This window comes from Papio anubis, chromosome 15, assembly GCF_008728515.1.
Source record: "Papio anubis isolate 15944 chromosome 15, Panubis1.0, whole genome shotgun sequence".
Lineage (NCBI taxonomy): Eukaryota > Metazoa > Chordata > Mammalia > Primates > Cercopithecidae > Papio > Papio anubis.
This window is the reverse complement of record NC_044990.1, coordinates 1,688,242-1,711,563: the sequence shown is the minus strand read 5'-3', so window position 1 is coordinate 1,711,563 and position 23,322 is coordinate 1,688,242. Positions and strand designations below refer to the sequence as shown.

The following is a 23,322-nucleotide window of genomic DNA, read 5'->3' as shown; positions in this document are numbered from 1 at the left end:
CCCCGTCTCTACTAAAAAATACAAAAAAAAAAAAAAAAAAAAAACTAGCCAGAGGGTGGGGCGGGCACCTGTATAGTCCCAGCTACTCCAGGAGGCTGAGGCAGGAGAATGGCTCAAGCCTGGGGCCAGACTTGCAGTGAGCTGAGATCAGCCACTGCACTCCAGCCTAGGCGACAAGCGAGACTCTGTCTCAAAAAAAAAAAAAAAAAAAAAAAAGAAATGAAGAATGCGTTTGAAATTAGCCAGGTATGTTGGTACACACCTGTAGTCCTGGCTACTTCAGAGGCTGAGGATCACTTGAGCCCAGGAGTTTGAGGCTACAGCAAACTATGATTGCACCACTACACTCCAGCCTGGGTGACAGAGCAATACCCTGACTCAAAAAAAAAATGCATTTGTTGGGCCCATCAGTGTAATGGATCTGGCGGAGAGAAGAATCAGTGAGCTTGAAAATATGTCAGTAGAAACTTCCCAACTTGAAAAGCAAAGGGAACAAGACTAGAGAAAACAGAGATATTCCAGGCAGGAGTCAATTACAAAAGATATAACATATAAGTAACAGGAATACCAGAAAAAAAAGAGGAAAAGAAATATTTGAAATAATAATGACTGAGAATTTTCCAAAATTATTAACAAATGTCAAGCCATAGATTCAAGAAGTTTACGAAAACACCAAGCAGAATAAATATCAAGAAATGTCTAGGTATATCATATTCAAACTGCAGAAATTATTTTTTCTTTTCTTTTTTTTTTTTTTGAGACAAAGTCTCACTCTATCGCCCAGGCTGGAGTGCAGTGGAGCAATCTCAACTCACTGCAAGCTCCGCCTCCCGGGTTCACGCCATTGTCCTGCCTCAGCCTTCCCAGTAGCTGGGACTACAGGCACCCGCTACCACAGCTGGCTAATTTTTTTATTTTTAGTAGAGACAGGGTTTCACTGTGTTAGCCAGGATGGTCTCAATCTCCTGACCTTGTGATCCGCCCTCCTCGGCCTCCCAAAGTGCCGGGATTACAGGCGTGAGCCACCGCACCCAGCTAGAAAAATTTTAAAGAACAAAAGAAAGAGAAAAAAAATCTTGACAGAAGCCAAAGAAGAAAAACACCTTATCTGTAGAAAAACAATGGTAAGAATTGTATCATATTTCTTTTTAAGCAAGAAGAGGGTGGATAAAATATTTAAAATTTTGAAAGAAAAATTTACCAATGTAGAATTCTGGATCCAGTGAAAATTATCCTTCAAAAGTGAAAAAGAAATACATTCTCAGACAAACCAAATTTGAGAGAATTTGTCACCAGTAGATCTGATTTACAAGAAATGTTCAAAGAAACATTTCTTGTTTGTTTGAAGAAAGATGTTCTTCAAAAAGAAGAAAAATGATATATCAGGAACTTGGCATGAAGAAAGGAAGACAGTTAAGTTAGGAAAGGAATACATGAATATAAAATTAAATCACATTTAAAATATTGATATAGGGCCGGGCGCGGTGGCTCAAGCCTGTAATCCCAGCACTTTGGGAGGAGGCAGGGCAGGTGAATCAAAGGGTGGAGGGTCGAGACCATCCTGGCTAACACGGTGACCCAAGTCTCCTACTAAGAATGCAAAAAAACTAGCCGGGCAGGTGGTAGAGAGCCTGTAGTCCCAGCTACTGGGAGGCTGAGGCGAGAATGCCGTGAACCGGGAGGCCCGAGGGCCTGTAGTGAGCTGAGATCCGGCCACTGCCTCCTAGCCTGGAGCTACAGAGAGGACTCCGTCTCAAAAAAAATATTGATATAGATAACAGTTTAATCAAAATAATAGTAACACAATATTGGATGATCAAATTGTATGGATAAGTGAAATGTATGACAGCAATGGTATAAGGGACAGGGAGGGAGAATTGGGAATACTTTTATTATAAGATACTGGTACCACCCATGAAGTGGTATAGTGTTAGTTGAAAGTGCACTTAAATTAGTTGCAAATATATAGTGCAAACTTTAGGACCACCACTAAAAAAGATATTTTTAATAAATAGAATTGACATTCTAAGAGAGGAGAGAAAATCAAGTTATATAAAATACTCAACTAAAACCAGAGAAGGCAAAAAAAGAGTGGAAGACAAAAAAAATGAAACAAAACTCAAGTGCAATAGTTAGATATGGTAGATATCAATCCAGATATATCAACAGTCACTGTAGATGTATATTTTATGCATGTTGTTTATAAGAAACCCACTTTAAATGTAAAGATTGCTAACAGTAATCAAAAGAAGGCTGGAGTAGCTATACTGGTTTCAGATAAACTGGATTTAAGAGTGAGGGAAATTATCGGGAATAGAAAGAAGCATTGCATAATGATTTTTTTTAATAGGTGAGTACTCCAGGAAGACATACCTATCTATAATGTATGTGTACCTAACAACAGGGCATCAAAGCACATGAGGCAGAAACTGACGGAACTGTAAGGAGAAACAGATGTGCTCTTGGATGTGCTCTATTATACTTGGAGATTTCAAGAGCCTTCTGTCCTTGATTGACAGATTCAGCAGAAGGAAAACCAATAAGGATATACCTGAATAGAATAACACCATCAATTAACTGGCTCTAATTGACACTTATAGGATATTTCATCTAATGATAGCAGAATATACATTCTGAAGCTAACCTGGAACCATTCACCAAGATAGACCACATTTGGGGTCATAAAACACACTTAAAAAATTTACAAGAATAGGAATCATACAAAGTATGTGGTCTTAGACCACAGTAGACTTAAACTAGAAATCAGTAACAGAAAGATAGCTGAAACATCCCAAAATATTTAGAGATTAAATGACACATTTTAAAATGACACATGGGTCAAATAAGGAATCTGAAAAGAAATTTTAAAATGTTTTCAACCAATGAAAGTGAAGCTGGCATCTTCAGAAGAGTATTTGGTACTAGAAGAAAACCCTAGGCAAGAATGATTTAGATGACCAAGTGGAAAATGTAAAAACTTATAGGACCAGTCAAAGAATAGTTTTGAATCGAATCAATGTAATATAGTCGGTGGGATAAGCTATATCGCTAACTAGAGTCTAGATGTTGTTACAGGCACTCAAATTGAAAATTTTTACAGAACATTCTGCTACTTAGATATTTCTACAAGCATAATTGGGCCTGTTGGCCTAGTTCGTAACCCCTAATCTATAAATTCAGTGTAATTGCAGTAATCCCAATGGGGTAGGTAAATGTGTGCTCACACATGTATGCACACGTGTGTATGTATGTTCATGTTTTTTGACAAGCTGATTTGAAAAATGATATGGAAAAACACGGGGCCTGAACTAGCAAAGATATTCTGAAAGAAGGAAAAAAATGGGGAAGTTACTCTATCAAATAATGAGCTTTATTATAAAACCTCAGTAATCAAATGGCATTGGCATAGGGAGAGACAAACTGACCATTGGAACAGAATAAAGGGCCCAGAAGCACAATGAAACTTTCGTATATGAGAGAGGTGGCATTATAAATCAGTAGAAAAAGAGGGACTGTTCAACGAATGGTACTAGTACAGTTAGATATGCCTGTGGAAAACAAGCAAACATTTTTCAAAGATAATTTTAAAATCTGTCTCCTTAGGTTAGAGAAATCTTCCTTAGATAAGCCACAAAAAGCACTATCATAAAAGATTGATAAAATTCAACCATATTAAAATTAGAACTTCTATTGATTTGCCTTAGAGAAATTGAAAAGGTAAGCCAAAAACTTCCAAAATTGAAGACAATACTTAGTATATGTAGAAAACTAGAAATCAATAAGAAAAAGACAATTTTTTTTAAAAAAGGGACAGAAGTAATAGGCATTCACAGAAGAGGAAATGTGTATGAAAAATGAACATAAATATGTTTACCCTTGTTAGTGGCTACAATAATATATAATTTTGTACATATTAGATTAGCAACAATTAAGTTTGTTAATGACAGCGGTAGAAGAGAATGTAGATCAGTTAAGATTTTTATACCCTGTTAGTTGGACATGCCAATTGAAACTACTACTTTGGTCTGGGCACGGTGGCTCACCCCTGTAATCCCAGCACTTTGGGAGGCCAAGGCAGGTGGATCACCTGAGGTCAGGAGTTCAAGACCAGCCTGGCCAACATGGAGAAACCCTGTCTCTACTAAAAATTAGCCAGGTATGGTGGCGTGCATCTGTAGTCCCAGCTACTCAGGAGGCTGAAGCAGGAGAATCACTTGAACCCAGAAGGTTGCCATGAGCCAAGATCGCACCACTGCACTTCAGCCTGGGCAACAGAGCAAGACTCTGTCTCAGAAAAAAAAAAAAGAAAGAAACTACTCCTTTGGAAAACAATTTAGAACTGTTTTATAAAGTTAAACATTAGCATAACTTTTGATACACAAATCCCATTCCTGTATATACTCTATATGCAACAGGAATATTTGCGCCTGTGCAGTGGGATATATGTATAAGAATGCTTATAGTATCAGTGTTATATTAGCAAAAAAAGCTGGAAACAACTCAACTGTCCATTAATAACAGACTAGAAATATAAACTGCTACAGTATATTCACACAATGGAATTTTACTGAGTAAAAGTGAATAAACTTAAATAATTGACTTTCATCATGGCAGCATGAGTAACTCCATTGGCCCACTTCCCACTGAAACTGGTAAAAAATCTTATATAAGACCTTCCTTCAAAGTCTCTGGAAGTGGTGTTAGAGTCATACAGTACATTAAAAAACATCTCTTTAAGAAAATCTATAAGAAAAGTAAGAGTCTAGGATGCTTGAACTAAGAACTCCCTCCTTATCTTGTCCCAGTTTGTTGAATGGAAACTTATTCCAAACTGGTGCAGCCAAGAACAGAGGGTTTCCTCTCTCCTCAGTACCCATTCAGAGGGCTTTCTTCCCAGAGAAACAGGGTATCAGCATTTCTCATCCTGCCCCCAGCTACTTGTTGCTGAGGCTAGTTCTGGGGAGTGCAGCTGAGAAGTAGGAGCTCCCTTCTCCCACCCAGCCCTCACCTGTGAAATGGAAGCTCCACCTTGGGCTCTGTGCTACTAAGAATACTGGGACCCTGATTGCTCTTGTCTCAACTTGTAAGACAGGTTCCACACTGAGAGAGGCAAGTCAAGAAGACCTGAAGTTACACCACTGGTCCCACTCCCAGCCCCAGAGCCCAGCCCACAGATTTTGTGGGGTGAGAAGTGGAGGGTGTGGGCAACAGGTAAAACAAATAGGTCCTTATCTCTTCCCAGAGAAACTGACTTCATCGTCAACAGAAAACGGAGAAGTTCAAGCCTAAGAGCCACACTCAAAAACAAGCGGAGGTTGTGGTGAAAGGTAATTTGGAGGACGTTGACAAATCCAATTAAGATAACAGGCTAAACTGTAGGCTGGCTGCTCTGTGGAAGAGACCTAGGGAAAGAGACAGCTGTAAGGAGCCCTCCTGGGGCCATTACAAATATTAAACACTGACCATGGAAATTATTCCTTCAAAGGACCCCAAATTAGTAGAGCTTAACATCTTGGTATGGTCAAGAAAAAGGAAACTAGAGTGCTGCCCAAATTACTGTCATCCCAGGGTGACTGAAGGCATACCCCAAACTGCCTCCCTGAGGAGCATTGTCAGAGGCTTAACACTGGGGGCGATAGTCTTCATTAAAACAGTCCAGCTTGGCACTAAACAAAGAGCAAATAAGCAAATAGCAATAACAACCCTGGGGGAGCAGGGAATTGTTAGTAGTACTCAGAGTTGCCACAGTGTATTATCTGAAATGTGAGTTTTTATAACAAAATATTATGAAATATACAAACAAACAGGAATATATGACCCTACTGGACAAAAGCAGGTAACAGAAACTGCTTGTGATTGCAACCAGATATCAGATATACCAGAAAAAGACTTCAGAATAGCCATTGTAAATATATTCAAAGAACTAAAGTAAACCATGATTAAAGATTATAATGTTTCCACTTTTATTATTCATTGGAATGCAATTAAACTATCAGAAGGCATTTAGCTAAATCAAGAATTCAGTAATTTTGCAGGCCAAATAATACATCCTTTATGCATATGATGTACTTCATCTTCATTTTTCATCCTGGATAAGAAGAATAATCATCTTGGTTGCATTCCTACAGATCATGATGAACAGCAAAATAAGGAAAAACAGGGCCAACCCACTGACCCATGATGGCCATGAAGAAACAGAAAGATACAAAACAGTCTAAGATTTATTAGATCCTAAACTGATTTCTACCTGGTATTTATCTTTTTGGATTTTTTGCAAATAATATACTTTATTAATAGTAGTTAATGAGGCTTATGTAAACCATCTCCCCATGCTCCTTTCAAGTAGACACTCATTCTTCCTGGTTCCGTGGTAGGCTTGAGGGAAACCGGTGTCATCCTCAGTCCTCCATTGTGCACTCCAAAAACCATCAAATGTGCTGCTTTGAGACCTAGCTTATCTAGCCAGAATGCCATTTCCCTTCTTATATTCTTTTCTGCTGAATTTCTTTAGCCTTATAGTTCTTTAGTTCTCATTTCCAGTGGCCTTCATTCTTACTCACTTCCCATGTCCATTACCTGGAATTGCTCCAGTTTTAAAATCTCAAATTGCAGAATCCCATTCTCTGGCAACAACTTGCTCTTGTCCCCACCCTGCCCATTTTCTAATACCCAATGCACCCATTCTCAGATTTAATAAAAGCTTCTAGTCTCAACTATCCCATTATTCCCAAGCTCTCCACTATCCTGGGTATTTTTCCTCCCCTGTAGCTACAGGTTTGTCATTTTGTCACTGTTTAATAACTACTTGCAAATATCTTTCCCCTTTGTTGTTCTTGTCGGACTTAGCCTGCTATCAACTTTGGGAGAAAATCATGTGATTGTGTAGACTGGAGCCACTAATTTCATAGTCTTCACCTTCACCTAGAGTTTTCAAATCATTTTACACATGAATTAGCTTTCTCCTATTTCCTTCGTCAGCTCTTCTCAACTCTTGCTTCTTTTTTCAGACTTTTTATCACATCCTTTTTTCACATTTATAGTATTATTTCTCCTATTTTTAACTGAGCAAATTAAGGCCATAAGCTAGGGAGTTCTTCAGATCATCCCTTCCTGCCCCAGAAGTTGTCTACATGCTTTCTGGCCATTTAAACTGGAAGTAGTGCTCTTGCCCTGCTAAGGCTGATTCCTCCGCCCCCTCCGCTAGTTCCATCACTTTTTCTCTCCACTGTCTCATTCTTTAAACTTCCAAATAGTCTCATGTCTTCACTATCCTGAAAACTCCCTAGACATTAGAGATGTAAATTTAAGAATCTTCAATATATACGTGCTATTTAAAGCTAAAATACTTGATGAGATTTCAAAAATGAGTTTAGGTAGAAAAGATAAGTCAAAGGACGGAGCGGTGAGTTATACCAATGCTTGGAGGTGGAGAGATGAGGAAAACCAGAGAAGGACCAGCTAAAAGGTAGGAAGAAAACCAGGAAAGCAGAGTGTTGTGAAATTTAAGTAAAGAAAGCATTTCAGCCGGGCGCAGTGGCTCACGCCTGTAATCCCAGCACTTTGGGAGGCTGAGGTGGGCGGATCACGAGGTCAGGAGTTCGAGACCATCCTGGCTAACACGGTGAAACCCCGTCTCTACTAAAAATACAAAAAAATAGCCAGGCATGGTGGCGGCGCCTGTGGTCCCGGCTACTCGGGAGGCTGAGGCAGGAGAATGGTGTGAACCCGGGAGGCGGAGCTTGCAGTGAGCCGAGAAAAAAAAAAAAAGAAAGCATTTCAAGGACGGAGTAATCAACTATGAAAGATGCTGTTGAGAAGTCAAGCCAGATGAGGACTAAGAATTGACCATTGGATTTGGCAATATGTGGGTTACTGGTGACCTTTATAAGAACAGTTTTGGTGCATTGTTGTAAACACGAAAACCTGACTAGAGTGAGTTTAGGAAAAAAATGGGAAAAACAAAAAATAAACCCCAGAGTGGCTTGCCATAAAGAGAAAGAGAGAGATGAAGCAGTAGACGGAGGCGGAAATGCGATTAAGAGGATCTTTCAATGTGTGTTGGTAGATGAGACAGGAAAACTGGGCAGTGCAGGAAGAAGGAACAATTTCTAAAACAAAGTCCTTGTGAAGACGAGAGGGAAAAGAGTGTGAGAGCACAGTGGAAGCTTGGATTAGGTAGGAGCACAGAGTTCCTTCGTAATGGTGGGAGAAAAGGCACACACACCACATGACAGCTAATGGGAGCTGGTCAAGTTGTCTATCATCTTTCTTTCTTTTTTTCTCAGTGAATTAGGAAGCCAGGTCATCAGCTGAGAGTGAAGAGGGGGGAAGGTATTGAGGTTTGCAGAAATAGCCTTATAAGAGAGTGAGAGAGTTGATGAATTGAGAAATACTATATGATCGGCAGTCGCCTTATTAAAGTCCCCACTTGAGGTTATTAATTTTGAAGTTAAGTCTATTTATATGCTTGCTTTGGCAGCACGTATGCCAAAATTGGAAAAATAAGAGATGATTAGCATGGCCCCTGTGCAAGGATGACACGTAAATTTGTGAAGCATTCCATATATTTTTTAAAAGGTATTAAAAATATATAAGTCTGTTTAGCATGATTGTGGTTCTTTTTCTCCACTGTGTTCAACTGTAAAAGTGCTGGTGTGGAATAGGCAGAGAGTTGGATATAGCCAGCATCGGGATTAGCCAAGAGCATACGACAAAGTGAAAGAAAAGCAAGGGAGTCAATGTGTGCACAAGGGAACAGGTCTGATGGTTGACCGTGGAAGCTGAGCCAGGTGGCATGTTAGGACATGAGCAGGTGAGAAATAGTGAAAAGGTCATAGATTCAAATAGATTGTAGGGCCCAATGAGATGAAAGGATAGTTGGAGTCCACACACATAAGTGAAGAACAAAAGAAGAATGGGCATTATTGTGTAGTTGAGAGTACAGGTCCTAGAATAGGACAGAAAGTGAGTTTGAGTACTGGCTCCACCACTTAGTAGTATTGTGTCTGTGGGCAAAGTTGTGTAAGCTCTTAGCCTCGGTTTCCTCATCAGTAAAATGGGAATGCTAATAGTACCTACCTCAAAGTGTTGTTGTTTATTTTGCTTTGTTTTGTTTAACAGATAGGGTCTTGCTCCATGGTCCAGGCTGGAGCGCAGTGGTGCGATCATAGCTCCCTGCAGCCCCAACCTCCTGGGTTCAAGCAATCCCCCCATCTCAGTCTCCAAAGTAGCTGGGACTACAGTCACATGCCACTGTGCTCAGCTAATTTTTTAATTTTTGTAGAGACAGAGGTTTTGCTTGGTTGCCCAGGCTGGTCTTGAACTCCTGACTTCAAGTGATCCTCCCGTCTTGGCCTCCCAAAGCACTGGATTATAGGTGTGAGCCACCATACCTGGCAGTAAGTATTTTCAAGTGTAATTCAGCCTAAGTTGAAACTGAAAACTGAAAATTAATAAATTTATGTAGCTTTGGAATACCGAAAGTGTCTGGAATGAGATGATAGAGTGGATTTTGCCTTAAGTCTTTACTAAGTTAAAGCAAGCAGATATTTGTAGCTCCTGTGTGTGCAGCTAGACCTTACAGTCATTGTCAGTAATAATATTTAAGGGAAAACTAAAATGGTGCTACCCCTACCCTTTAAAAATATCGATTCTACCACCTGTTAGACCATGATTTTAGCTTAAATTCCCTGAAGGTTTTTTTCACACGTCCACGAGCCTGAGGTCACAGCTTAAACCTCTGTTAACGTCTTCATAACTGGTCAAGTGTAAGCAAAAATGGGTCACAGAACAGATGCCACTATTAAAGTCCCACTTGAGGTTATTCTAAAGTTGAAGTAAGTTTGTTCTGCATAATTGTGGTTCTATTTCTCCACCATGTTCAGCTGCACAGTTGCTGAACTGGGAAGAGAGAAATCAGGCCTTGAGGAAGATGCCGCAGCAGTTTTGCCCTATGCCGGTTTTGACTGTTCCTTATACCAGTATATGGTATGCCCTTATTTAACTTACAACATGAGATTTTTTTGCGAATAAATACATAAATAATAAACAGACAAATGAACAGCCAACTCAGACCCCCAAATTTAGATTAACCAGTTGCTTACTCTGAAAGGGTTATGATTAGGGTGACCATAGAATGTATTATGGTGCACGTGCCAGAGTTGCTCATGTGACCCCGTATCTTTGCAAATTTATCTTGGACTTTGAAATTCCACAAATGAGTCTTAAATTTGAAAATTAATTGCAGTTGAACTAGGTAGTTTTTGTCTTTGCCACCATGTACTGTAGCTTAATCTGATTTGGGGCTCATCTCTTAATCTCTCTGAGATTGATTACTGCTCCCTAAAACTGAGTATCAGTTATCTAATGTGATAATAGAATTTCACGGACTTACCTGACAGTAAATTCACTTAGGGCCCTTGTTTAAAAACTCTTATGCTTGTCGGCAGGGCGCAGTGGCCCACACCTGTAATCCCAGCACTTTGGGAAGCCGAGGTGAGTGGATCACGAGGTCAGGAGATCGAGACCATCCTGACGGTGAAACCCCGTCTCTACTAAAAATACAAAAAAAAAAAAATTAGCCAGACGTGATGATGGGCGCCTGTAGTCCCAGCTACTCAGGAGGCTGAGGCAGGAGAATGGTGTAACCCAGGAGGCGGAGCTTGCAGTGAGCCAAGATCGTGCCACTGCACTCCAGCCTGGGCCACAGAGCGAGACTCTGTCTCAAGAGAAAAAAAAAAATCTCAAGCTTGTCTTCTCTCCTCCCCCACCCTGGGAAATTTTTATTCAGAAAGTCTGAGATACGGTGGTAGAATCCTTGTATAACCCTCCCACTTTCTATCTACTTATCTCTCTTAGATTCCTGTATGCTTAGCAAGCACCCTCCAAGTGATTGTTTTGATCAAACAAGTTTGAGAAATATAACCTATGTGAAGGTGTCTTGGGATGCTGGGTGTCAATTGTGGTAAAGGGTGGCATATTGGAGTCAAACAGGACCTGGTCCTCTTTCCACAGCTTCACTAGCGCCATTGTAACCTTGGGTAAACTACCTGACCTGACCTGTTTCCAGATCTATAAAATAATAGTGTCTACCATATAGTGTTGTTGGCATGATTAAATTAGAGAATGTGAGAAGACCTGTAGCTGCTATAGGTTAAAATCAATAATTCTAAATTAAAAGTCTAAAATTTTAAAAGATTAAAACCTTCTATCCACAAAATCGGTGTTCAGATCTTAACCACACTCATCAGGTAAACATTAGCAGCTACATATTTTAGATTAAGAAATAACACTTTTTTGTAATAGAACCTATGTTCATGTTAGAAACTAAGACGTTACAAAGTATAGAGCAGAAAATAAAGTCAACCAGATTGTCACCACCATTCAGAAATAACCAACATTAGCACATTTCTTTTTACAAATTTGAGACCATGCTTTATATGCTGTTTTTATACCCTAACTTCTTCTGTATAATGGATCATGAGTTATTTTCCTTGTCAATAAATATTTTTTCTAAAATACTGTTTTTGCGACTGCACAACACTATTTTATTAATATGCCATAATTAATTTAGTTGATTCCCTAGTGGTAGAACATTTGTGTATAGTTTTTTCACTTTTATAAATAATGCTATAGTGAATATAGTTTTTCATATATCTTTGACTCTTCTTCCTTGATGATCTTATCCACATCAGTGATTGATCTGTTCCCTGAACACTGATTTTCATACCTGTATCTCCACATCAGACCTCTCACCTGACCACAAGACCCATAATATTCCTTGTTTCTTGAACATCTCTAAGAAGTACCAGAGGCATCTCAGGTAAAGAACTCTATATGCACTGCAGATGCTCTGCCCCCACCCCACCCCCAAGTACACATAGACACCTGTGCCTACCCCGTCCGCAGTTCTGTTAACCGCATCAGGGTCTGTCTTACTTGACGTCGTATTCCCAACCTAGCACAGTGCCTGGCACAGATGTTAGATAGAGTCATAAACACATCAGTCAGTACAGACTCTTACATAATGAAATGATGAGTTATAATCCATACATTTCTTTAAATTTTTATTTGATTTGCCCTATGTAACAGGTACTGTGTTAGGCCTTGGGGATATAATGGTGAATAAAACATACTATTATTCCATTAACAAAATTCATGATAATAGCGTAAGAGTTTCAGTAATAGACTAAAGTCTGATAACATTTCAGCAGAGAGATCAATGAGGGCTGGAATAATCAGATATTTCACAGAGGATATGAGAAGCATGGATAGAATTCCCCTAGGTAAAGCAGGAAAAGGGAGAATATGCCATATGAGGAGATACATCATTAAGATGCTGTAGCATTTGTATTTTCAAAATTGAAAAGTCTATTTCTGGTCTCACATGCTCATGCAGAACCTTATCATTCCCTATTCAAAAGTGGAGCCTTTGTCCCTCCCCTTGTAACTTTGTGGCTGCCTCAACTCATAGAGCATGTGCGGTAGAGACACTGTGAGACTTCTAAGACTAGGCAATAAAAGACAGTAAGTACATAAAGCCAGTTGCCAATATTCTTAATGATGAAAGATTGAATGCTTTGCCCCTAAGATCAGGAACTAGGCAAGGCTGTCCCTTCTCACTACTTGTCTTCAACATTGTGCTGGAAGGTCTAGCCAATGCGAAAAGGGAAGGAAAAGAAATGAGACCTCCACGTTTAAAAGGGAGAAATAAAGCTGTCTTTGTTTATGCACAGGATGATGACCTATGTAGAACATGCCAAAGAATCAATATTAAAGCTCTTAGAGCTAATGGTAAGTTTATCAGGGTCGCAGGATAGAGCAGCACTATATAAAAATCAATTGTATTTTTTTATACTAGCAATCTCAGATGTATCATGCTGAGTTTCTGCGAGCCTCTAGCTATCCTTAACACCTTCCCCTGTATGCTCTAGCAAATTACCCGACCACCTAGCTACAGAGAAACTAGAAATCATTACATAGGAACCACCTCAGCCTGCTCTGCCGAAACTACTAGCCTTGGCACTTAGCTTCTCCTGCCTTCTCATCACAATAGAGGAGACTGGCAGGACCTGCCGTCTGGTCGTAGAACATTACAACACAAACCCATCTCAGAACTTACACATAGGATGTGTGTAATGCTTTTAACCTCACTTTTCTGAGCTAATTTATCCACTTAAGATCTTCGCTTAAGCAACTCATTTGGAGAAGCTTTCCCTTACCTCCCCCTCCCCCACGTTACATAATCTCTTAGCTGCTATATTTCCCCTTTAGATCATTTTTAAACTAAATAATTTGTTGTGTATGATGCTCTTATTATTTCACAATGCTTGAGGTTGCAAAAAAAAAAAAAAGTCTTTTTATCCCTTCCAAAACGAATGTATTTGAAGACCATACTTTGGAAATTGGCAAGGAAGCCAGTTTTAGGCATTTTAGGGACTAACCATTTGTCTCCCTTTAGAAAAAATACAACCAGAGACCATCTTTGCATTCACTATTTAAATATTCCAGCAAACATAAACAAGCCATATACTTTGTTGAAGGAAAATAGCACCACTGAATTTGTCCTCTTTTTTCTTCAATTACCACTTAAAATGTTTTATTTATTGATTTTTATTTTTTTAATTGACCCATAATTGTACATAGTTGCGGGGTACATAGTGATGTTGCAATACATGTAATGTGTAGTGATCATATCAGGGTGATTAGTATATGCATCTCAAACATTTATCATTTCTTTGTGTTGAGAACATTCAGTTTCCTCCTCCTAGATCTTTAAAACTATGTATTACTGCTAACTGTAGTCATCCTACAGTGGTATATAGAACACTAGAACTTTGCCCTCCAGTCTCGTTGTAGTTCTGTATCCTTTAACAAATCTCTTCCTATCCCACTCTTCCTCCCACTCTTCCCAACCCCCAGTATACTCTGTCCTACTGTCTACTTCTATGAGATCAACTTTTTTTTGTTTAAATGGAGTTTCGCTCTTGCTGGAATGCAGTGGTGTGGTCTCGGCTCACTGCAACCTCTGTCTCCCGGGTTTAAGTGATTCTCCTTCGTCAGCCTTCAGAGTAGCTGGGATTACAGGCACCCACCACAACACCCATCAATTTTTGTATTTTTTAGTGGAGATGGAGTTTCACCATATTGGTCAGGCTGGTCTTGAACTCCTTACCTCAGGTGATCAGTCCGCCTCGGCCTCCCAAAGTGCTGGGATTATAGGCGTGAGCCACTGCGCCCAGCTGAGATAAACTTTTTTTTAGCTTCCACATATCAGTGAGAATATTGAGTGTTTAACTTTTGATTCTTGGCTTGATTTCACTTAGCATAATGTCCTCCAGTTCCATCCATGTTGCTATTAATGACAGGATTTCATTTTTTTAATGGCTGAATGGTATTCCACTGTATGCATGTACCACATTTTCATTATCTGTTCTTCATCTGTCGTTGGACCCTTAGGTTGATTCCATGTCTTGGCTGTTGTGAATAGTGCTGCAGTAAGTGTCCTGGGGAGATGCAGATGCCTCTTTGATATATTGATTGTTTTTTCCTTTGGATGAATGCCCTGTAGTGGGGTTGCTGGATCATACGGTAATTCTATTTTTAGTTTTGTGAGGAACTCCAAACTGTTGTCCATAGTAGTATATGTTCTAGTTTACATTCTCACCAGCAGTGTATTAGAGTTCCTTTCCTGACCGGTGCAGTGGCTCACGAGTGTAATCCCAGCACTTTGGGAGGCTGAGGTGAGAGGATTGCTTGAGTTTAGGAATTTGAAATCAACCTGGACAACATAGCAAGACCTCATCTCTATTAAAAATCAAAAAATTAGCCAGGCCTGGTGGTGCACATCCATAGTCCCAGCCAGTTGGGAGGTTGAGCAAGAGGACTACCTGAGCCCGGGAAGTTGAGGATTCCGTGAGCTCTGGCCACGCCCCTGCACTCTAGCCCGGGCAGCAGAGCAAGACCCTGTCTCAGAAAAGAGTTCCTTGTCTCTGCATCCTTGCGAGAGTTTATTTTTTGTCTTTTTGATAATAGCCATCCTAGCTGGGATGAGACGATACCTCATTATAGTTTTGATTTGCATTTCCCTGATGATCAGTGATGTTGAGCTTTTTTTTTTTTTTTTCCCATGTGTTTATTGGTCATTTTGTATGTGTTCTTTTTTGAAGTGTCTATTCAGGCTCTTTGCCCGTTTTTCGTTGAAGTATTTTGTGATTTTTTTGCTGTTGAGATGTTTGCACTTGTACATTCTAGATGTGAATCCCCTGTCAGATGAATAGTTTTGCAGATATTTTCTCCCATTCTATAGGTTGTCTTTTTACCCTTGTTTGTTTCCTTTGCTGTACAGAAGCATTTTCATTTGGTATCATCTCACTATTTTTTGCTTTTGTTGCCTGTGCTTTTGAGGTCTTATTCATAAAATCGTTTCCCAAACCAATGTCCTGAGGTATTTCACCTGTTCTCTTGTAGTGGTTTTGTGGTGTCAGGTCTTACGTTTAGGTCTTTGATCCATTTTGAGTTGGTTTTTATATAAGGTGAGAGGGTCAGGTCCAGTGTCATTCTTCTGCATGTGGGTATCTAGCTTTCCCACTACCATTTATTGAAGAGACTGTTCTTTCCCCAACTTAGGTTCTTGGTACTTTTAACTAAAATCAGTTGGCTGTAGATACATCATGTATTTCTAGGTTCTCTGTTCTGTTGATCTGTGTTTCTGTTTTTATGCCATACCATGCTGTTTTTTGGTGACTACAGCTTTGTAGTGTATTTGGAAGTCTGGTAGTTTGATGCCTCCAGCTTTGTTCCTTTTGCTGAGGATTGTTGTGGCTACTTAGGGTCTTTTATGGTTCCGTAGAAGTTTTAGGATTTTTTTTTCTACTTCGTGAAGAGTGTCGTTGTTACTTTGATAAGGATTACATTGGATCTGTTGATTGCTTTGGGTAGTGTGGTCCTTTTAACAATATTAATTCTCTGATCCACGAGCAGGGGGTGTTTTTCCATTTGTCTGTATCCTCCTCAGTTTCTTTCATCAGTGTTTTGTAGTTATTTTTGTGAAGGTTTTCACCTCGTCAGTTAAATTTATTCCCAGTTGTTTTGTGTGTGTGTGTGTGTGTGTGTGTGTGTTTGTACCTATTGCAAATGGGATTCCCTTCTTGATTTCTTAGTTCTTTGCTTGCATATAGAAAATGCTACTGATTTTTCTATGTTGATTTTATATCTGCAACTTTACTGGATTCATTTATTCTAAGAGTTTTTTTGGTAGAGTCTTTAGGTTTTTCTGTATATAAGATCATGTTGTCTGCAAATAGGAACAGTTTGACTTCTTCCTTTCCAATTTGGATGCCCTTTATTTTTCTTTGTCTTGCCTAATTTCTCTGACTAGGACTCCAGTTCTATGTTGAATAGAAGGGGTGAGAGTGAGCATCCTTGTCTCATTTCAGTTCTTAGAAGAAAAGCTGAGAGCTTTTAGTATGATGTTAGCTGTGGCACTTACCACTTTTATTAGTGATATGAGGAAGGTTAGTTTTGCTAATGCATCATTTTCTGCCTTGGTTTCCATTATAGCTGTGACTGAATAAAAGCATTTATTAGAGTATAATCAGCTCTGTCTTAGGTTGATTCTAATATTGATATCAAGTTGTCACATATATTTATGAAAAAGTTATAAAATGAAGGAAATATGTCTATTGTCTAACTTTTATGTATTAGAAGACTACTGACCTCTACAAAATGAAATTAAGTTATATAGTACTGGTATTGTTTTTGTAATTATGTTTATCAAATAACTTTATTTTGGCCAGAGGCAGATTTATTTGATCTGTAAGAACACTTAATGTGTATAAATGCAGGTTTACTATTTTAAGTATTAGAAGGTCTGCTTACCTATAACAGGATATGCTGTATCTGGATTTTACTTCATAAATCCTTTGTAAACAGTGAAAACCACATGGTGGAATCTCTACTATAGGTGGAATCCTTTTAAAACATTTTACTTCCTGAGCCAAAATTCTGTCCTGGTGCTTCAAGATCTATGCCGCCTCCTGCAAAAAAAAAACAAAAAACAAAAAACAAACCAATGTGTTTTTCTTGTCTTCATATTCATACAATGAAACATTACAACCTCAAGTCTAGATCTATCTTTTTTCCTGTGTTTTGCCCCATTCTGTTATTTTCATACATAAGTGTGTGAATACATATAAAATAGCTGTGAAAATAATGCGACTGAATTTTTTGTGTGAATGTGGAAATAAAGAGAGACAGGAGTGCCCCCCTACGCCACATTGAAAAAAACAAACTGAAACAAAAACAGAAGGAAAAATTAGATTTGCCAGATGGGTTTTATCCTTAAATAGAAAAATATTGTCCAGAAATACTTAGGGGTATGTAATACGGCCTTGCCTTGTTACTGCTGTCAGGAGAAATGAGGTCATAGCTCCTGCTGTGCAGGTCAGACCACGGACCTCTTATTGTGCTGCTCAGCCTGTGAACAAGTAGCATAGAGGAAGCAGCCTGGGTGGGACGACTGTCTACCAAGAAACCCTACAGAGTGTTCTGGATCTGAAACACCGCAGCTTCTCATAATGCTCAGTGAAAGGTGCATTAACTGAAGAGAAAGAGGAAGCAGGAGAGAACCGGGTTCACTCCTAGTATCTCTGCCTTGTCTTTTTTTTTTTTAATCTAAAAATGAATTTTTTGTAAGAGAATAGTAGCTTCTAATTATTTATTCCATTTGAATTAAAAAAATTTGAAAAGATGTTTTTACAACTTAAACTACATTAAGTATCTGGTTTTCTCATTTTTTGATGATCAAATATTTATATACGTATCAAATAGAACTTGTAATCTACATGAAATAATGAAAAGCAGCAAAACTGCCTCTATAATCGTACCATGCATAATTATTCAGTTTTGTTAAGTGTTGAAAGTAGGCCGCAGGTTCTTTTTACTACTATCATGGAATTCAGAGAGTCTAACACCTGTTTTTGAAAAATCTATATGAGATATGAAAATAAATCCTTCAATGCCCATATCGTTACCTAATTCCTCTTGCCAATTTGTTGTACATGTAAAGTGGGGATATAATAATTTATCCAAAAGACAGGGACCTGGATGAGAAGACATTGTGAAATCTTTTCTGATTTGTTTATTCAACAAATATTTAAATGTTTAGCACTGACCGACCTGCATAAAAGTAAGACAGGTATGAAATCTGCCTCCATAGATTTTATAATTTACTTTTCATCTGTAATTCTGGTGTTATATTATTCAGTTAGTTCATGGCTTTATTGTGGTATTTCATTCACACAGTATTCAATTTTATTGGCTTAGCTGTTTGGCAGCCAGACTTCTAGCTGGAGGGAAGCAAACATTACCTTCTTTACTCACTCAGTTTCAAGTAGAAGGATTGTTTTTTTTAAACGATTCTTGAAAGACCAAAAAGGAATCTAGCCTTCAAACAGATAACACCCCTTAGAAATAATCTGATTTCTAAGAAACTCTTAGACACCATCCATTTTGCTACCCTAAACTCTTGGTCCTCTTCTGCCTTCAAAATGTTAATCATTGCTTTCTAGAATACTTTAAGTTGGATGTAAGGATTAATCCCCTTTTTAAAAACAGATAAAATTGTCAAAAAATAAAAGGGCATATGGTAATGAATATTTGTGGCATAACTTTAGGAAAAGCAGAGAAATAATGATCAGTTTATTTTTTAAGTTAATTGACTAAAGATAAGTAAATACATGTATTACACAGTTTTTTGGAGTTCATTACCAGCATTATAGGACTGTATATTATATACACATTCACTCACTTAGATTTGTATAATACATGGTAATTTTTGTCTGTTTGATTATCTGATACTATAACACCACCTAACAGTAGAATCTGGGGCTCTTTGGCTGGGACATAATAGTTTCTCCAGTGAATAAAAATTACCCCAAAATATCAACACCTAAGCTTACGAACATAGTCATAGATGTTTCTAAAAAGTACGTAGTCATATTCACAACTAATGTTTTGATTAATAATGTAAAAATAAAATCCTGACAGTTTACTAATACCAAATAATAGAATTTGCCCTTGTAGATTAATCGTCCAAATTAAACAACCCAAACTACAGAAAAGGCACATCTAAAAGCACTCTTTTTTAATGTGCCACCTGAATTTTCACAGACCATGTAATTGTACTGAAGGAACTTCATAGACAAGATAATTTTGAGAGCAGTAAGTAAAGTTAGTGCTGTATATTGCTTACGTAAGAGACAAAAATAAAACATTTTTCAGTTTTGTTCTAGATGTTTAAAATGACTTGAGGCTATCATCAGAATAAGTCCTAAAAAAAAAACAATGTAATGGCTTTAGAATTATGGTGGATATTAGGAAAATGATGTAGGCAGTAAAGAGGGTGGCTGAAAATCTGGAAGAATTTTGAATCTCTGTTATCCAATAGGAAATTATTAAAAGTTAACTACTTTAGAATGGATGGTTATGTTGGCTAGACTTTTACATTTGACTGGAGAGTTACAAGCCTAAGAGGTCTTTCCAGAGTTCAAAAAAAGGAAGCTTTCTAAATCATGAGTGTTTTTTCCTAAATCAATGAAAGTAAAAAGAGAGTGATTTTAATAATCACGTGAAGAAATTATGTTTGATGAGAATTAATAATATGATTCAGACAACTAGGATAACTCATAGATGTTATATACGATTTCATATGTATGAAATAGGGTGAGTGAAATTGAAAATGGATCTTGTATAAAACTATAGTGTCTTTGTGTTTAGTCTTAGAATTCTCTGACTCATAATTATGGCTTAAGAATATTAGCTAACATCACAAGCCTTTGCTTTTTAAATAAATATTTAGTTGTTTGTTTTGTCTTTTAAATAATTTTCTTTCTTAGTGCAAGCTGAATTTTACCAAAGAATACGGATACTAAATAATGTTTCTTCTTTGTTGTAGGTAAAACTTCAGTCAGGAAGCTGACAAAAAAGGTAAGCAACATGTGGGGGGGGGGCGGGGTTTGTTTTTGGTAAGATAGAAAATGAACTTTTGGCCGGTAGGGTGGCTCATGCCTGTAATCCCAGTACTTTGGGAGGCCAAGGCGGGCGGATTGCGAGGTCAGGAGATCACCATCCTCCTGGCTAACAGGGTGAAACCTTCTCTCTACTAAAAATACACACAAAAAAATTAGCTGGGCGTGGAGGCGGGCGTCTGTAGTCCCAGCTACAAAGGAAATGGACTTTTAGAAGTTAAATTTTAATATGTGTATTCAAAGGACATCGAGGATACACTGTCAGGAATCCAAACAGCTGGCTGTGGATCAACTTTTTTCAGAGACCTTGGCGATAAAGGTAATTTTGATTTCTGTTAAATTTTCAGTTATGTGTTTAACTGAAGTATTATTAAGGAATTAAGGTATGAGATTTGCACCATGTTATTTAATAGGTGTTTTTAAAATATAATAACATAGTAAGTAGGAGGTAACTTTGTCAAAGTCTTTGAGCAATTACAGATAAATTATTAAACCATCAATGTTAATTAAAGCCTGGAGAGGGTATGAGGTAGAGTATCTAAAATAAAACATGAGAAGCCTGCAAGGGCATCCAGAGGAGCACCACCACTTAAGGGAGGGGACGGAGAGAGATGGTGGCAGAGTCGTCAGAGAGGCGGAGGAACGCCAGGGAAGTGTTACCACAGAAGCCAAGCAGAGAAAGTGTTAAAAGAAAAAAGGAACGTATCAAATGTGAAAACCAAGTAAACTTAGGGAGTTGAGTGAGCTAAGGACTGAGAAGTATCCGCTGTATTTAGCAGCTGGAAGTGTTTGACATTTTAACAAGTACAGTGGTGCTTTGTTATCCACGGGGTATTGGTTCCAGGGCCCCCCTTGGATACCAAAATCCGAGAATGCTCAAGACTCTCATATAAAATGGCATCATATTTGTGTATAGCCTACAAACATCCTCCCATGTAGTTCAAATCGTCTCTAGATTACTTATAATACATAATACAATGTAAATGCTATGTATATAGTTGTTATATTCTGTAACTCTGTTGTTTTTTTATTTGTAGTGGTGTGGGTTGTTTTGGTTTTTTTTTTTTTTTTTTTGAGACAAGGTCTTGCTCTGTTGCTGGGTTGGAGTGCAGTGGCACAGTCATAGCTCACGACAGCGTCAAACTCTGGGGCTCAAGCAATCCTTCTGCTGCAGCCTGCTGGGACGACAGGTGTGCACCACCATACATGGCTAATTTTTTTGAATTTTAGTATAGACGGGGATCTCACTATGTTGCTCAGGCTGGCCTCAAACTCCTGGACTCAAGCAGTCCTCCTGACTTGGCCATTGAAAGTGATGGGATTACAGGCATGAGCCACCACACCAGACCTATTAATATTTTTGATCCATGGTTGGTTGAATGCATGGATGTGGAGGGCCAACTACTATACAGGTCAGTGATGGGATGAGATCTAAAGCCAAGTTGCAGAACACTGAGAAGTGATGGGAGATACGAGAAAAGTAAACACAGACCTCTTGAGAGACGTGGTCATGAGCAGAGGAGTTAGAGGGTAGTAGCTAAGGATAGAGAAAAAAGGCCAAGAGAATATTGGTTTATTGTAGGTGGTGAACATGTTTCTTGTTGATGAGAAGGAGAGGTGGAAAATACAAAGGAAGTATGAATAGGACAAAATCCTGGAAAATAGGAAAGAAGGGATTATCTTCAGAACAGGAGTGGAAGGATCAGCATTCCACAGCGAGGATGTCTTTCCCATTGTATCAGGAGAAAAGGATGAACAAATGAGCATTTTATGCAGACATTTGCAAATTACTGGCAAGCAAATGAGGGCGGTGTTTTGGAGTAGCCTCGATTTTCTTTATAAAATAGGATTTAGGGCCCGGTGCAGTGGCTCACACCTGTAATCCCAGCACTTTGGGAGGCCAGAGTTCGAGACCAGCCTGGCCAACATGGTGAAACCCTGTCTCTACTAAAAACACAAAAAATTAGCCAGGCGTGGTGGCAGGTGCCCGTAATCCCAGCTACTCAGGAGGCTGAGGCAGGAGAATCGCTTGAACCTGGGAGGCAGAGGTTGCAGTGAGCTGAGATTGTGCCACTGCACTCCAGCCTGCGCAACAAGAGTGAAACTCCATCTCAAAAAAAAAAAAAAAAAATTGGATATAGTAGGGCTGAGCTTTATGGAGAAAGAAGGTTTGAAGTAGCTTCTGGGATATGGAAAAAGAACTGTTGAGAGAAACAGAAGGACTTCTGGGAATCCTTCAAGGACTAGAAGAGAACATACATTATGAAAGAATAGAGTCATTGATCAGTGTAGTTGCAGAATAGAATAGATGGACAGTTAGGATTTGCTAGGCAGAGGAATGGAGGAAGTCATGGCCTAGGGAGTTAACAATGTTAGGAGCAAGAGAGGTTTTAACTAATGAGCCATGGAGTCTAAGCAGAGACAATAGAGAAGAAAGTAAAATAGGAAAAAAAATTTAAAAAGAAAGTAGGAAAGTCAAGAGGGGAAAAAAAAAAAATCCCATTTCATGATAAACTCCAGGAACAGGAAAAAAGCCTGGAGAGAAGGCTGCCAGTGAGGTTGAAAACAGATGTGGTGAGTATCCAAGAGCAGAAAGGAACCATGGTCGTAGAGTAGGTGTCTGAATTTACAGTTTCTAAGCTGAAGCACTTGTAGGTGATTTCAGGGTTCAGGGAGTGATCGTAGAAATAGATATTTAAAATAGAAGTAGTTGGCATAGTTAATTTAGTGAAAGTTATCAAGGACCTGAGAGATGGACCACTCTATTTTATAAGTGTAGAAAAAGTGTTCACCTGAAGTAGGTGATAAATTAATTATTCTTTCCTGTTATCTAAAGAAGGAATTGGAGAATTAAGAAACAAATGTGATTTCTAAATCAGTGGTTTATAACCTTTCATTGAATGCAGCAGAGCTTTTATAGTTATCTCAAGAGATTTACAACATTCTCAAATCAACATTAATTTTACAGCTGAGTGCATTGGCTCACACCTGTAATCCCAGCACTTTGAGAGGCCAAAGCAAGAGGATAGCTTGAGCCCAGGAGTTCAAGACCAGTCTGGGCAGTGTAGCAAGTCTCCATCTCTACAAACAATATAGAAGAAAAATTAGCCAGGTGTGGTGATGCACACCTGTAGTCCCAGCTACTTGGGAGGGTGAGGTGAGAGGATCGCTTGAGCTCTGGAGGTTGAGGTTGCAATTGCAGTGAGCTGTGTGTGGTCACGTGGGCAACAGAGCAAGACCGTGTCTCCAAAAAAAAAATTAGTTTCAAATTGAGAATAAGTTTATCACATAACAC

At 38.7% G+C, this 23,322-nt stretch overlaps 1 protein-coding gene and 1 non-coding gene across 4 annotated transcripts in view; both read left to right on the top strand.

Annotated features, from left to right (window-relative positions):
* Window positions 1-23,322, top strand: part of MICU2 (mitochondrial calcium uptake 2) — a 94,287-nt gene that overhangs the window by 35,669 nt on the left and 35,296 nt on the right. For all 3 annotated transcript variants that reach the window (XM_031655753.1, XM_031655754.1, XM_031655755.1), the window contains exons 3-4: window positions 19,955-19,986; window positions 20,271-20,346. In XM_031655753.1, coding sequence (XP_031511613.1) covers window positions 19,955-19,986; window positions 20,271-20,346 — 108 coding nt within the window. The remainder of the gene's footprint in view (window positions 1-19,954; window positions 19,987-20,270; window positions 20,347-23,322) is intronic.
* On the top strand, window positions 8,468-8,569 carry LOC116270652. The gene has a single exon (XR_004178800.1). It is a non-coding gene; the product is annotated as a U6 spliceosomal RNA (small nuclear RNA).